The sequence below is a fragment of the Larimichthys crocea genome, unplaced genomic scaffold (assembly GCF_000972845.2).
Source record: "Larimichthys crocea isolate SSNF unplaced genomic scaffold, L_crocea_2.0 scaffold397, whole genome shotgun sequence".
Classification (NCBI taxonomy): Eukaryota; Metazoa; Chordata; class Actinopteri; family Sciaenidae; genus Larimichthys; species Larimichthys crocea.
Genome location: NW_020855181.1, coordinates 175,141 through 188,807, shown reverse-complemented (window position 1 = coordinate 188,807; position 13,667 = coordinate 175,141). Strand labels below are relative to the sequence as shown.

The 13,667-nt window shown below is 40.6% G+C and overlaps 1 protein-coding gene across 5 annotated transcripts in view; it reads left to right on the top strand.

Annotated features, from left to right (window-relative positions):
• The window catches only part of LOC104928201 (disks large-associated protein 1), a 111,782-nt gene that overhangs the window by 81,597 nt on the left and 16,518 nt on the right, over window positions 1-13,667 (top strand). For all 5 annotated transcript variants that reach the window (XM_027276499.1, XM_027276498.1, XM_019261986.2 and 2 more), the window contains one exon: window positions 12,574-12,695. In XM_027276499.1, coding sequence (XP_027132300.1) covers window positions 12,574-12,695 — 122 coding nt within the window. The remainder of the gene's footprint in view (window positions 1-12,573; window positions 12,696-13,667) is intronic.

Here is a 13,667-nt window from a genome sequence, read left to right as displayed (position 1 = left end):
TTTTCTTTCTTTTTGCTTTTTTGACTCTCAGCTACTCCGCATGGACAAATGGAAAAATATTCCACAGATTTGTGCTCACCTCTTTAACTGTCCATAACAATTCCATAACATGGCAGTGTAAACATAATCAATTCTAAATGTCTTCGATGCTTTAGTGACTGAATCTATGTCAACACTGGATCAGCCACAGTACTGCTGTGTGCCAGGAGGCAATCTGACAGAACTTGTAGTCCAATACAGCATCATGCAGTCACACACATAACGGCAGAAAGAATTCTAAAATGCTCCGGGTCACAGTTACGTGCATAACTGCACTCTGCTGTACACTGTAACAATGAAAAATAATCTTGTAAAAGAGCCGTCTTCATGCGTGGTATTCAGATGAGAACATGCCACAGCTCATGCCACAGGGGACTCACTGTAGTGTCGGCTATAGTTTTTGGTATTAAAGTAGTCTTTTTTCATTTCTTTTTTTTTTAAATGCTCAACTGGAGATGACCTACATTTTCTGCTGCCCTGGGAATTCGAGAGTTAACCAAGAGGATACATGGACACACACACACACACGCACACGGGTGCAGATAAGCACAAGTATGTATATACATATATTATTCAGTCATGCACGTTCTCACACATTCCTCTGCTGTCACACAGTACAGTAGATGGTCTGCTTCACTTCCACATGATAGCACATCATGCTGATAAATACTGGTCCAATGTGCACCGAACTGTATTACCCACTCAGGCTTATTGTGCAACTGAATTATCACCACGGGACTTTAACAGCATCATTTGGCATTTTTATTTGTTGACTCATATACTGTGTGGTGTATTTGATCAAACGTGAGATCTAACCCACAAGGCCTGCAAACCCAACAGGAAACATGGCGAGGAAACATCCACCCCAAGCAGTCTTCAGCCTACTGCTTCATACACTCTGCTTTAATATCATTTACCTGCTACCCAGCTATCTTCTACTAACTAAACTAAAATGTTCCTGTCTAAATGATTTTTGGTGTGTTGTGTCTCTGATGTCCTGTGCTCTGCACACCCACCATTACGACCTCTGTTCTAAATAAGACTCATTTGACATTTTGGGAAGATTCTTCTTCTTGCTGAGAGCTAATGTTCAGGCAACAGACTGTATCAAACATGGATGTCGTTTTCTGAAGCTCCGTCATGAAGCTCAGTGTGGTGGCTCTGGCCAGTGCCATCTTGGCACTGCTTGACTCCATTAAACTCCCGGCTATGATCCAAAAACGAGGTGGAGCTGAGGCAGGACAGATGAAGCCTGGTTGCTGAAACCAGTCACCAGTGACCGCACCCACCTGCCAGTTAAACAAGAATATCTCCTCCCTCCTGTTTGTAAAGTGCACTGATTCATTTAGTAAATAAACTATTTCTTACAGAAAACAAAGTATAAAAATAGTGTTTCCATTTTCCTGGAGGTTATGTGTCGAACTGTTTGTTTTTGCCAGAAGCATTAACTTCTTGGAGTCTCTGCTGGCCCGAGAACTGCTTCCAGCCAAACCATAATCTGGCACACAAGCCTACATAAAGCACAATGCGCAATTCAAAACAAATAATAAGTAAAAACTGCAATAAACTCAAGTTTATCTCGATAGAATGGCATAAAAAGTTGTAGAACGCTCAAGATGAATCTTCTGAATAGACAGCAGGTCTCACACAGGCCAACATCGAAGGGAATGCTTCTTTTAAATTGGATGATTGGACTTGGGTGTTGACAGCACTGTCCATTAGAGCTGAATCAGTGAAGCCTGTCTCATCATGCTTCTATTATTTTTTTTACTGTAGATCTTTGCTGATGTCCTTGACAGGAGAGAGTTGTGAAAGAGCTGAAGCATAATGATGTTTGTGGTTAATGAGAGAGAATGAAAGTCAGCCTAGAGAGAAGCCATGCCGATAGGAGCAAGAGTGTAAAGAGGTGAATACAGAGGTGGGTAAACTATAGTAAACTATGCAGTTAGTTGAACTCATCTGAAAATAGATGAGTAGACTCTCATTTCAAAGAGGGTGATAAAGTGAGTTTACTTGTGGATAGAAGATCTGCAGGAGAAAGCTCAAAGACAACACCAACACCACTGAATGAGTGAAAAGGGCAGAGCCAGAGGTTTCAATAGTAAAATGCAACTTAAATGAGGTCAATGTGAGTTAAGAAGCAGAGCGTGCTGATGAGCCATGTAAGCCCGCTTAATCACCTACTCTCTTTGTACTTCCCCACAGATCCAACTTTCCCATCAGCCCTCTCTCTGTTCTCTATTCAGCTGCTCAGGGCGCACTTGACATCAGCCATATACTTAATATTCACAAAGAAGACTCTAAGAGATTAGTCTTCATGTAATACTCTCTGAAAAGCCTTTTTGGAACGCCTTTGCTCTGTATGATATTTAATCTTTGTTGCATGTGATTAAGACAATTACCTATTGTATGGTTTTTGTATGTATATGCTGTATACATGCTGTTTGGAGAGGTGCCGGTGCATTTTGGAGGCTGTGGTTTGTGCTGCTGTGTTTCTAATAGTCTGTTCGACTCATTTATGAGAGATGACTAAATATGCATCATTTTCAAGTGTAGGTGTGCCTAGAGTTGTCACGATACTAAAATGAGTAACCACGATACTATACCAGACAAAGTATCGCGGTTCCGGGTATTATCGCGATACTGCGGCCTTTTTTTATTATTATTATTTTTATAAACTGCAATGTATTTGTACAAGTTAGTTTGAAACAACGACGTTTGTTTTTTAAGCAAAATTAGTGTTGCCACTGACGAAGACGCCACGGCAGACTCGCTGCTCGGGCCCGGTGCTTCTGCCATGGTGAGTGTGTTGTCTCGTGTCTGGGCGAGACAGAACTTTAGCTTGTTGTTTGTTTTGAAGCGAGTTTCTATCGAAGCGGAGCTGTCTTCGCGGAGTTCGTTCTTGCCGGCAGAAACACACGAACAGCCAATCAGCTAACAGACGGGCGGACCCAGCGTGTGGAAACAGCCTATCATATCCCTGGACGTCACCAGTAACAGGCAAACAGCCAATCATTCAGCAGCTGTGTAGTTCGGTTGCGGTTCCATGTTGGTTTGTTTACAAAGGAGTAGCATGCAGTGAGAAGCCGGGAGGAGAGCAGAGGCGGCCGCTATGTAGCGGAGACTGGCACCGGTAGTATAGTAATCCACGGTAGTACCGTCGTGTAAAATTTCTAGTATAGTAGCGACGGTTATGATTTGGCACCGCGGGGTACCGTGTATACCGTGGGTATCGTGCAACTCTAGGTGTGCCTAATAAACATGCAGCTGAGTGCATATTTTAGTATTTTCTTACAGTGTTTGGCATGGCTGGATGAACTCACCAGCAGGCCTCAGGGCAAACAGCGAGCAATAACTACAGAAGAGTAGATTTTAAGTCAGGGCAACAAAAAAAAAAAATCGAATGATAATGGACTGCTGAAGCTTTTGATAAAATTTTTGATAGAAATTCAATACATTTGCTCCTTGAAGAACAACACTTACAAAAATGTAACGGTACATTTTTAATGCTCAACTTTTCTGGAAAACTAATGAACACGAATGATGTTTGAAAAATGCCCCACGATGAGAATGTGTCAGAGTTGTTAGGGTTCAGTGATTCACTATCCACTTGGATTGGTGTTCTGTAGTTTGTCTCCATGGCAGTGATGTGTGGACCTATTGTTTGCTCCACATACTGCTAAAAAGCGGTAGCTATCCAGGCGACCGGTAGCTCCCACACCACCGCACAACCCTACCACCGTTGGCCGGATCCTGTCTGAATACACACTTTACTCTTGCAGCTGGCATTGACCTGAAATTGATCTTGGCGGTCATGCAGACCAGTTGAGTTGACGGCTTTTGGCCAAATTTGAGATGAATGTATCCGAGCAGTTGAGAGGCCAGGAAGTGTAGCTGTTAAAGGTGCCCACTGTACAAGGTCATGTCCCATACTGGGAGACTCATGCAGGTCCAAAAAAGAAAAATGGTTTTGCATAATTTAACAATTATTAATGGAAGTAGATTCCCATAAAGGTTATGCTTGTCACATATGTGAAGTTCACTGTGTTCAGTGTGGGCGCTAGGCAAAAGTTTTCACAGACTGCTGAAGGCTTAAGAGAAAAGAAGTAATGTGAAGTGATACTTTGAGTATCCAGGCTTAAGGAAATTAGGAGGCGGGGTGAAGCTCTGCTGCAGAGCTTAGAACGCTCATCTAGTTAGAGAGACCTGGTCCCACACACTTCACTCTGGCAACACAGCATTGTTTTATGAAGCCAAAATGAAGCATATTCTCATTTGACTTAGGATGATTTGACCTGTGTGTTGGCAAGTAGAACAAGATCTGAATAAGATGAGCACCAGTGCATAGACAGGTACATGTACAGGATTGGCTGAGATGAAGTTCTGAGGTCCTGAGGAAAACACTGACTGTCCTGTTCCTCTTTGAGGATAAGATGGGGTGTGAAAGAAGCCAAAATGAGTTTGTCTGAGTTCTCTGACAGGGTGTGGAGCTCTGACTTCCAAAAAGAGCCATGAGTCGAACTGTGGATGAAAACATCAAGGCCGTTCAGGCAGCACATTCATTTGCAATATGTAGAGGTGTTCTCTGCACTCCATATGAGTCATGGACATGTAGCCTGCCTTCCTCCAAAATCGTAACACCTTAATCTAAATGAATTTGGACTTTAAATTTCGCAAATGTGAAATTAGTCCAAACAAAAGAGATAAATGTGAGGGAAAATCTGTATTCTGTTCACTGTATCATCATGTTTTATGATTTTTTTCATGATTTTTTTTAGGATTTTGCTGTCACTGCAGTGGTACCCTGGGTCCTGTTGATCATTCTGTCTTCATATCTGATGTTGCTGCTGACAGATGTACTAATCATATTTTCTTATCGTTGTAAGTCATTTAATATTCCAAAGCAGCAACATTGAGAGGTTAGGGCCCGAAACAGAGCTACTGTCTTTTTTTGTATCATGCATTCAGATACTGGGGGTGTATTACACTAATAGCAGCTAATGGAGCCTCGAGCTGCAAGCAGAGATGTGAAGTGGGCTACAGGGGTCTGGTCAGCTGACTTCTTTCTAACTCCAGCTAACCCTGCTAATGTGAAAAGACTAACGAGCCTATCCTTTGACATGCAATCAAACTGCCACACAGTTCCTCAGCACACAACATGCCATTTAAATGAGCTGACTTCCAAGAGCAAGAGACTAAAGATCCCTCTTTCATCAGAGACCCAGTGAATTCTGCTGATGCATCAGAAACCAAGTGATGAGCTGCCCTGACCCTGTCCTAAAGCAACCAGAATATTCTGCTGAAACACTTGAATTACGACAAGTCAGCTCCGTCAGGAGACGAGCAGAGAGAGAAGAGACGGGTTCAACGCTGTGGAAGACTTCTTAAACAGACAGGGAGGAGGAGGAAGGCTTTCTGCCTGTAAATTTCGAGGGTAAAAACCTCCTTCTTTGGGGATTATCCTCATATTTCATGCTTTAGCCCTTAGGCACCCTTACAGCAACACTCAAAGTTTGTTTCTAAGTCTAAGTAGATAATAGACAGAGATGGAGGAGGCTGAAGAAATGACATTTAGGATCAAACTAATGTGCAACAGCAAATGTTTTGAAGGAAACATAAAGCTGACTGGATTATGTTTCCACTGTGTGTGGCTTTATTGGCATTACTGCAATATAAATATTGCTATGGAGGTTAGCTAAGAATAATATAAAATATAATACAACAAATGAAGTATTAATTCATGAACATTAATTATTAACCATGTGGGACAGGCAGCTCACAGAGCTGGGTCTAATGTTCTGAGTGCTTGTGTCCTGAAGCTGAGGTAGTCGGGCTGTAATTACCTGAGTGGTTGACGGTTTGCTAGCTCTGTGGGTTCAACTTCTGACAGCATATTGAGGAAAATGTGCTTAATTAACATATCTGGCAAGTCACAAAGATGATGATACTAAACAATACGTGTACAGAATTATTAAACTTCTTTATGATTATGTTTGGGCACCAGCAGCTTTTGATTGAGGTTTGAGAAAGATCTGGTTTGGTTTAGTATCCAGTGACACTCCCCTACAGCTAACTTTAGCAGTACACATATGCATCTGTATCAATTTGTGGGATCATAAGTAGTGAAGTATTGCACAATGCATTTATAAAAAGTGAAGTTGAATCGGACATAACGTCCATAATCATGGGTATAAAACAAAGTTGTGAAGCCCCCTTGCTTTACTTTATCACTATATTTCAATTCAAGAACACACCACTGGAAAGATGTTTAATTTGCACAATTCAGGTGAATTTGTTCAGAAAATGATAACCCATAGAAGCAGCGTGATAAAACTTCAGTTGGCTTAAATAAATAAAAATAAATATGCTGTGTCTAAATTCAAAATAAAATAATAAAAAAAAGCTTGCTGAGAAATTAAAAAATTAGGTACAAAAACTGTTTAGTTTGGGTTAAAATATTACATAAAGGCTGTAACATGTTTATTTCTGCTGTAAAGTTGGACATTTTAACATGGGGACTTATGGAGACTGACTTGTTCTGTAGCCAGACTCAAGTGGACATTTGAGGAATTGCAGTTCTTGGCACTTCCATGTTGGCTTCGTTCCACAGCCACAGAGGCCGCTTGGTTGGACCCAATCATCCACCCCAACCCTCTCCAAGTCCTGAGGACTTACTGAGCTAAGTGAGCTGACTTCAGTGTCATATTAAACAGTACACCAGACGACCAGAAATAACACTCGAGGTGTACCTACAGCCACTGACCTGCAGCCGCTTAAATATTTAATTCACAATTAAAACTAACCAAGCTAACAGCTGCGACTGCATGACTGCAGAACAAATTACAGCCACCCCTGCACTGAGCACAGTCTGATTATTCTCATGCTGAGTGTTGTTATTTAAGTTAGTGTTTGGAGGTTATGGTTCATGCTCACAGCTCTGCTGAAAATTCCAACTGAGGCCGGCTTATTGTTGCTGATATTTTAATGGTTGAATACTGAGGTCTGAAGTTCACGTCCTGGATCAACTGTTTCAATGATGTGGGAAGTGCACAGTTAGAATAAAGTGGATTGTTTTGTTGAGTTATTTTAGTTCTACTGTCGAAGAGTAAAGGACCAACTGAGTCCACCATCTGAAAATGTTTCGTCTAAGTTTTTTTTTAACAAATTTGTGAAATTTTGGAAAATTAAGCCAAATGACTAAAGTAACTATAAAAAGGACATTTATGCAAATCTATTTATGGTAAATGGACTGCACCTTTCAAGTCTTCCAACCACTCAGTTTGAGGAGCTAACCATTCATACACATTCACACACCGATGACTTCTGGGTGGTGGACGACCCGCTCTGGCTCCAAGCCACAGCCGCCCCAGGGCTATGAATAGAATGTGACTAGATTATGTAACTGATCAAGCTCCCACTGACTCTGATTCATCATGGCATTTCATTGCTGCATTCCACTCTAGACAGTGTTTGTGATACCTCAGTTGAACTGACCTGGCTGAAGTAAAGGCTGAAAAAAGAAAGAAAAAGTTCTAACATGTTAAAACTAAAACAGAGCAACCACAAATGGAAGGTTGCTGTAATAATGTTGGTGTTTTCTTTTTAGGCTTTTTTCTTTTATTAATTTTTAATATTATTTATTTAGATGACAGCCAGAGATAGACATGAAATTGGACAGGGTGAAGGAGAGAGGGGGAGGCGCAAAGGGGCCGTGGGATGGAATCAATCCTTGGCTGCTGTAGTACATGGCTACTGTGTTAGTGTGTGTGCTGGAACTCATGGCAGATCCTGTGAGGGCGGACAAAGACATTTCAGCAATCAGTGATTAAACGTTTTTTTTTTTGCATTGTTTAAATTTAGTAAGTAACCACAATTATATATGACCACATAAAGTTTCACTTACCCTTTCTTTCATGCTGTGTCTGGATTCTGAAAAACGGCTGTGACTCACTCTAACACCTCAAAGTTTTTTTAATATCAGACAGGTCATGTTATTTTCCATACACTGACACACTTTACACAGTAACATTGTGCATAAGAATTAGTTCTTTGTGTAATTTTTATTTTTTATTTTTTTTTATCTCAGTTTCGTTGTTAGTGAATAACTTCATTTAACAAAAAACAGCCATAAATCTCTGAGTTAACTCAGCTGATAACTGATGAAATCAAACAATCGATAGTAAAGTGTCAAAATGATCAAATGGGCACTGTCAGTACAGTATAGTATAGTATAGTATAGTATAGTACAGTATAGTATAGTATAGTACAGTATAGTATAGTATAGTGCAGTATATCTCCACTACTCTCCCACTGACTTTTTTCTCTATATTGAATGTGCATATTCTCTTCTGTCTGTTTTGAATCAAGGACAGACAATGATCTCTGAACCGAGTCAGACAGCTTTGATGAGGCCAGTGTGCTCTGTGAAATCATGGAGGACGGTGTTGTTACTGACTGTTTACCAGCTGAGGTGGACAGAAACAGGAGAGTCCACGTTTGGAACCAGCCCCACGTCATTAGAACCATTTGTTAAAAAATCTATTTAGATGTTAATATCAAAATGCCATAAAAAGACACAAAATATAAATAATTCTATATATCATATATTATTATAAAGTTCATCATCATAGTTTAGCATGTTAGCATTTGATGCTAACATAAAAAAATGTTGGGATGAAGTGCTTTGACAAACTGGTTGTCCAGCAGAGAGAACATCCCAGCCAACCTGGACTCTCACCAGCCTGTATCCAAAACCAACAGATCCACAGCCCTTCACTCAGTCTTCACACACCTGGAAAGAAACAACACCTACCGTACATCACAATGTTGTTTGTTGCAGCCCCCCCTTGTTCAGCTGTACACCCATATGCAACCACCAACATGGAGCATCCTGTCATAAATCAACATATTTCTTCAGGAAACTTTAACATGGACCTTATTTGCTTATGTTTTTGTGTCAAAGTGACTAAAAGAGATAACATGTTTTAAATTTGGTTTAGTATTGAGTGAGAGTGCTGCAGTCTGGACAAACAGGCAGTCCACCAAAAGTGACCAGTGTCTGACAGCATTATGTTAAGGACCCCACAGAAAAAGTAAACATTGTCTGTGCTTTTGGCTTGATCCGGTCTGTGAAATGTCCTCAGAGGATCACAGGAACCCCAGCGGTCTCCAGAGGTTCACAGCTATGCAGCAGCTGGTTCATCTCCTCTGCATGTTGCCTCCCTCTGTCTCCTCGTCACCTCTTCAGTTTGTAGTGTTGTCTGTATGCTGTGACTCCAGTTAATACGGATGGCCATCATATTCAAAGAATCCTGCCTGGACACATCCCAAACTGTCATTGGATGTGCACAGCCCAGGATGTGCATGTGTGTGTGCTGTTTTGCTGCTGTATGTGGCAGTGTATTATTTTCTGTTTTCTTCAGGCTGGGCATTGATATTTAGATATCAGGCAGCTAGCTGCATAGCTAACAAGCCTGTTCATTCCACCCTCAGGCTGCATGTTATTTATGAAGACACAAGCATAAATTAAATGTCATTTTAATGTCTATTTTTGGATTTTCTAAAGCCACTGGCTAAATTAGAAGAATGGCTACAGATTGTCAAACAATGCAGATATTAAATAGCTGTGTTCTAGCACATCATGGAGTAAGAAAGAAATGGATGCTCTTTTGGTGGTGTCTATTGTTAGTAACAGCTCCACCAGTAAACCTGCAAAGGACAGATTCTGTTTCAAAGCAACAGTAATCCAACAAGGCTTTGGACAAAATGGATTACACTGAGTGAGGGTAATTATCATGAATTTAACTTTTCCCTCCTCCCTAATCTCTTCTACTGCAATATGAAAATTGAAAATCAATAAAAGTAAACTGAATTTGAAGCTCTTTATTAAACTCAAATTTAGACCTGGATTTGGCAGAAGAATGGAACGTAGGACAGAAGAATGCCATCATGTTGGCCTGTTCGTCTTTACAGAAAAGAACACGAGCAGGCAAAAGAGACCTGAGGAAGAGGAGACAATGGTTTTCGATTTTTATGCCATATTGTTATATCCTATATCATTTCTTATTCATTTCTTATTTATTTACCTGCCTGTTGGTATTAACATTTGGAATGACTGTCTTCTGTTTTGTCTAATTTAAAGGTACTGTATTGGATTTTCTGATGTTTTTGTTGTCGTTTGATTCTTGCCTTCTCCATATTCAAACTAGTTGTATAAAAATATTGTTTTGATGTTAAACTTCCTGTTAACCAGGCAGCAAAGAGTCTTACAGTACTCATCTGAACTCAAGGTGCACGGAAGAGTTTTTTCCAATCACATCTTAGAAGTTTGCTCAGTTGTGTCACGTGACATGATCACTGGATTTCTAATTTACCACCTGTATCAGTTTTTGCATCAGTGGGACTCACACTACAGTATCACATTATTAGACTCTGGTCATAATTAAAATGGACAGCACAGTGGCGCAGTGTGCATGTTGTGTGCGTGGATTCTCTCCAGATGCTCCACCCTCCTCTGCCAATCCAAATACATGCAGGTTAATAGATTTATTGGTGACTCCATCACCTAACAATGTGAAAGTACTAGAGACCTGTCTATGGTGTACCCTCTTAGCTGGCTCAGCTCCATCCCTGTGACTGAGCAAACAAGTTATAGATAAATAAAATGAAAATGATTATTTTGCCTGGTCCTGGCAGTGAATGGACAATTATGACAGAACTCTGTCTGTGGTCCACTAAGTTACTGTGGGTTGTGTAAACGTAAACACAGCTGTCATGAAATACTTAGTTACTTAGTTAGTTAGAAAAAAGTGGCAAAATCAGTTAAGCAGGCAAGAAGAACATCAACAGCAGCATGAAAAGCAGAAAGTCAGTGTACTGATCTGAAGCAGAGATGAGGAGCAGGCTACACAGGTCTGTTAAGGTCATTTCTTTCTAACTCCACACCCCCTGATTTTTTTCATTTTCAAACTTGCAGTGTTCAGCCCCCACAGCTCGCACTGGAGTCTGGAGGCTTCACAAAACTTTCTTACATGCTGCAGTACTCCCCAAAAACTGGAAAACAGACAATGATGTGTAAACTATGTTGAGGTCCCCTGCATGTATTGTACTCCAGCCAAAATGTATAGTTTTTCAGTGTAAACCAAAAAACAAAAAAACATCAAGCATGACTTCAATAATCTAACCAAGTTAGCTGGACCAGTCAGTTCTTCAACTCAAAGGTCAAAACATCCAAGATTACCCATGAGCCACACTCCTATCATCAGGGCATCATCATTTATTGTTTGTTAGAAAAATGATTTCTGATTTTCCACCTCTGTGGTTTGGGTTGTGGTTAAAAGCAGGTGATTGTTGAGATGGGATGTGTACTGCTGTCTTCACACTATACTCCAAACCATCCACCTGACCTGCTGCTGAAGAGACTTTGTGTGTACGTCATGTCATACATACACGCCATTATTTACATTATTCTGCATACCTGTAACCCTTAATATAATGTGAACAGGTGAGTTGTATATAAATTCACCCTCAGTACAGTTGTCATGAACGGGGAAATTAGTTCTTCTGTTCTCTAAATGAACAGATGTCTGAAATGTTCTGGTTTTCGTTTGTAGTCCAAGTCCTATTGACCAATCATGTTTGAGCGGGCTTTGGTGGATGCACGTGTTTTAACACAGTCCATGTGGAGAGCAAAGGAGCAAATATTTGTTATATAGAGATTAGCCAAGACGTGGTTCTCAACATTCTCGTGTATCAAGTTGCTAACTGCAGATGAAGTCATCTATTTTTGCATATCCACTGGTTACACTGGAAGTCCTGAAACATTGGCCGTTGGCCTCAGAGGCTGACTTGTTGTCGGATGATTAGTGATGGGTTCAGACATTGCCTAAACCTAACCAGAGACTGGAGTCTGGACACGAACTCATGGATGGATTCTGGTGTCACAGCACTTTGTGTGCTCACCAAAACAATTCAGTAATCTACAAACATAATTTCTAGAAGACAGGTGTGTCAAGGCAGCTACAGAATGTGTCGTTATGTGCTTCAAACACCCTCCAATCATGTGTGTCCATGACTCATCTCTCACAAAAGCTCCTCCATTTAGATCAGTCAGTCTGCATATAACAATCCTGAGCTCTGCTTTCAGAAATATAACTCCCACTTATGTGACTGTTGAATGTTTGAAAAGTCTTCATGTTCATTTAATCTGGTGTATCTCAGGAGCTTTGTGAGCTCAGGGACAGTCTGTGCTGAACTGATCACATTGGCAAACTAAAATGTATACGGGTGCATTTAAATGGTTCAAACCTGTCGAGTATCCTGACTAAAATGTGCTTTTGGGTCTTGAGTAAAATTTAATTTATTTTTTTATTTTTTAATTCATGAAAAATCTCGACCTGGGTGTAAACGTTAAAATACAATATGTTGGTCCTGTTGCTGTGTGCAGTATCAGCTAGTTCAGCTCATACAGTATATCATTTTAACGTATTATATTTTCTCTTATTATTTTTTCCACCTCTGTCTCATTCTTTTCAGTTTCATCTTGCATCACCACCTATAAGAAAACCCCCCCACCTGTGCCGCCCCGGACTTCCACCTGCTCCACAACCAAGCCCTACATCTCCATCACAGCCCAGAGCAGCACAGAGTCCGCGCAGGTACTGCACCAAACCTATTCACTATTTTAATCAGTGGTTACAGAACATCAAAACATCTAACTGTGACTTAATGTACAGTACATTGCAGGGAAGAGTGAAACTAGCACGATGGCTTACACACACAGCCTATATGGAAAGAAGAACAGTAACTCAACTCTGAAGGAACAGATGCTGCACCAGCACAAAGAAACTACCCCAAAACCCAAAGGTTATATTAATGACAGAACAGGCCGAGGGTTCAAGATGACAGTAATTGTGAACAACAGTCAGTCAGTGTTTCAATTCAAACCAGCTAGCTTTTAAAATAATGAATTACCCCGTCTGTCACAAACTGAAGGTTAAAGTTTACAGCCTTATTTCAGGTATGACCTGCACTTTATGGTGTTAGCAGACTTTGGATGGATTTTGCTGTGACTGACATCACTGAGTCTGTTTGCTGACTCCTCTTTGTGGCCTTACATTGTCTCACTTTAAATTCAGGGAACCTGTTCTGTGAAATGTTTTGAGCTCTATTCCCGTGGATGTATCATCATTTTTCACTCTGCAGGAAAGTAAATATTCAGCATGTACAACCTAATCAGTGAGTCCTGTATAGCACCATCTTTTACGGGGTCTGCTGCCTCCTAGTTCAGTTGAAATGTCAAGATGGAATATGTCAGAACAGGAGAAAAATGCAGCATTTGCATTTCTCTGTGGCTAATGCTGCAGAGGATTCTACTCCTTTGTTGCCCTCATTTTCCAAATCATCCATCACTGACTTGATCATGTTAAGGAGACCCTTGCTAATAGGGCCAATCCAGAATCACAGCTTTGTCTTGTCTTTACACTGTGTACAGAACATCACCCTTTGGACTGCGATTCAAAGAAGGAAAAGTGAAAACAAGAAAACATTGGCTGGCACCTTGCCGACTGTCCATCGTATTATTAAAGTAAAATATGACAACTCATTGACAATGAGTTTTCACCACTGAT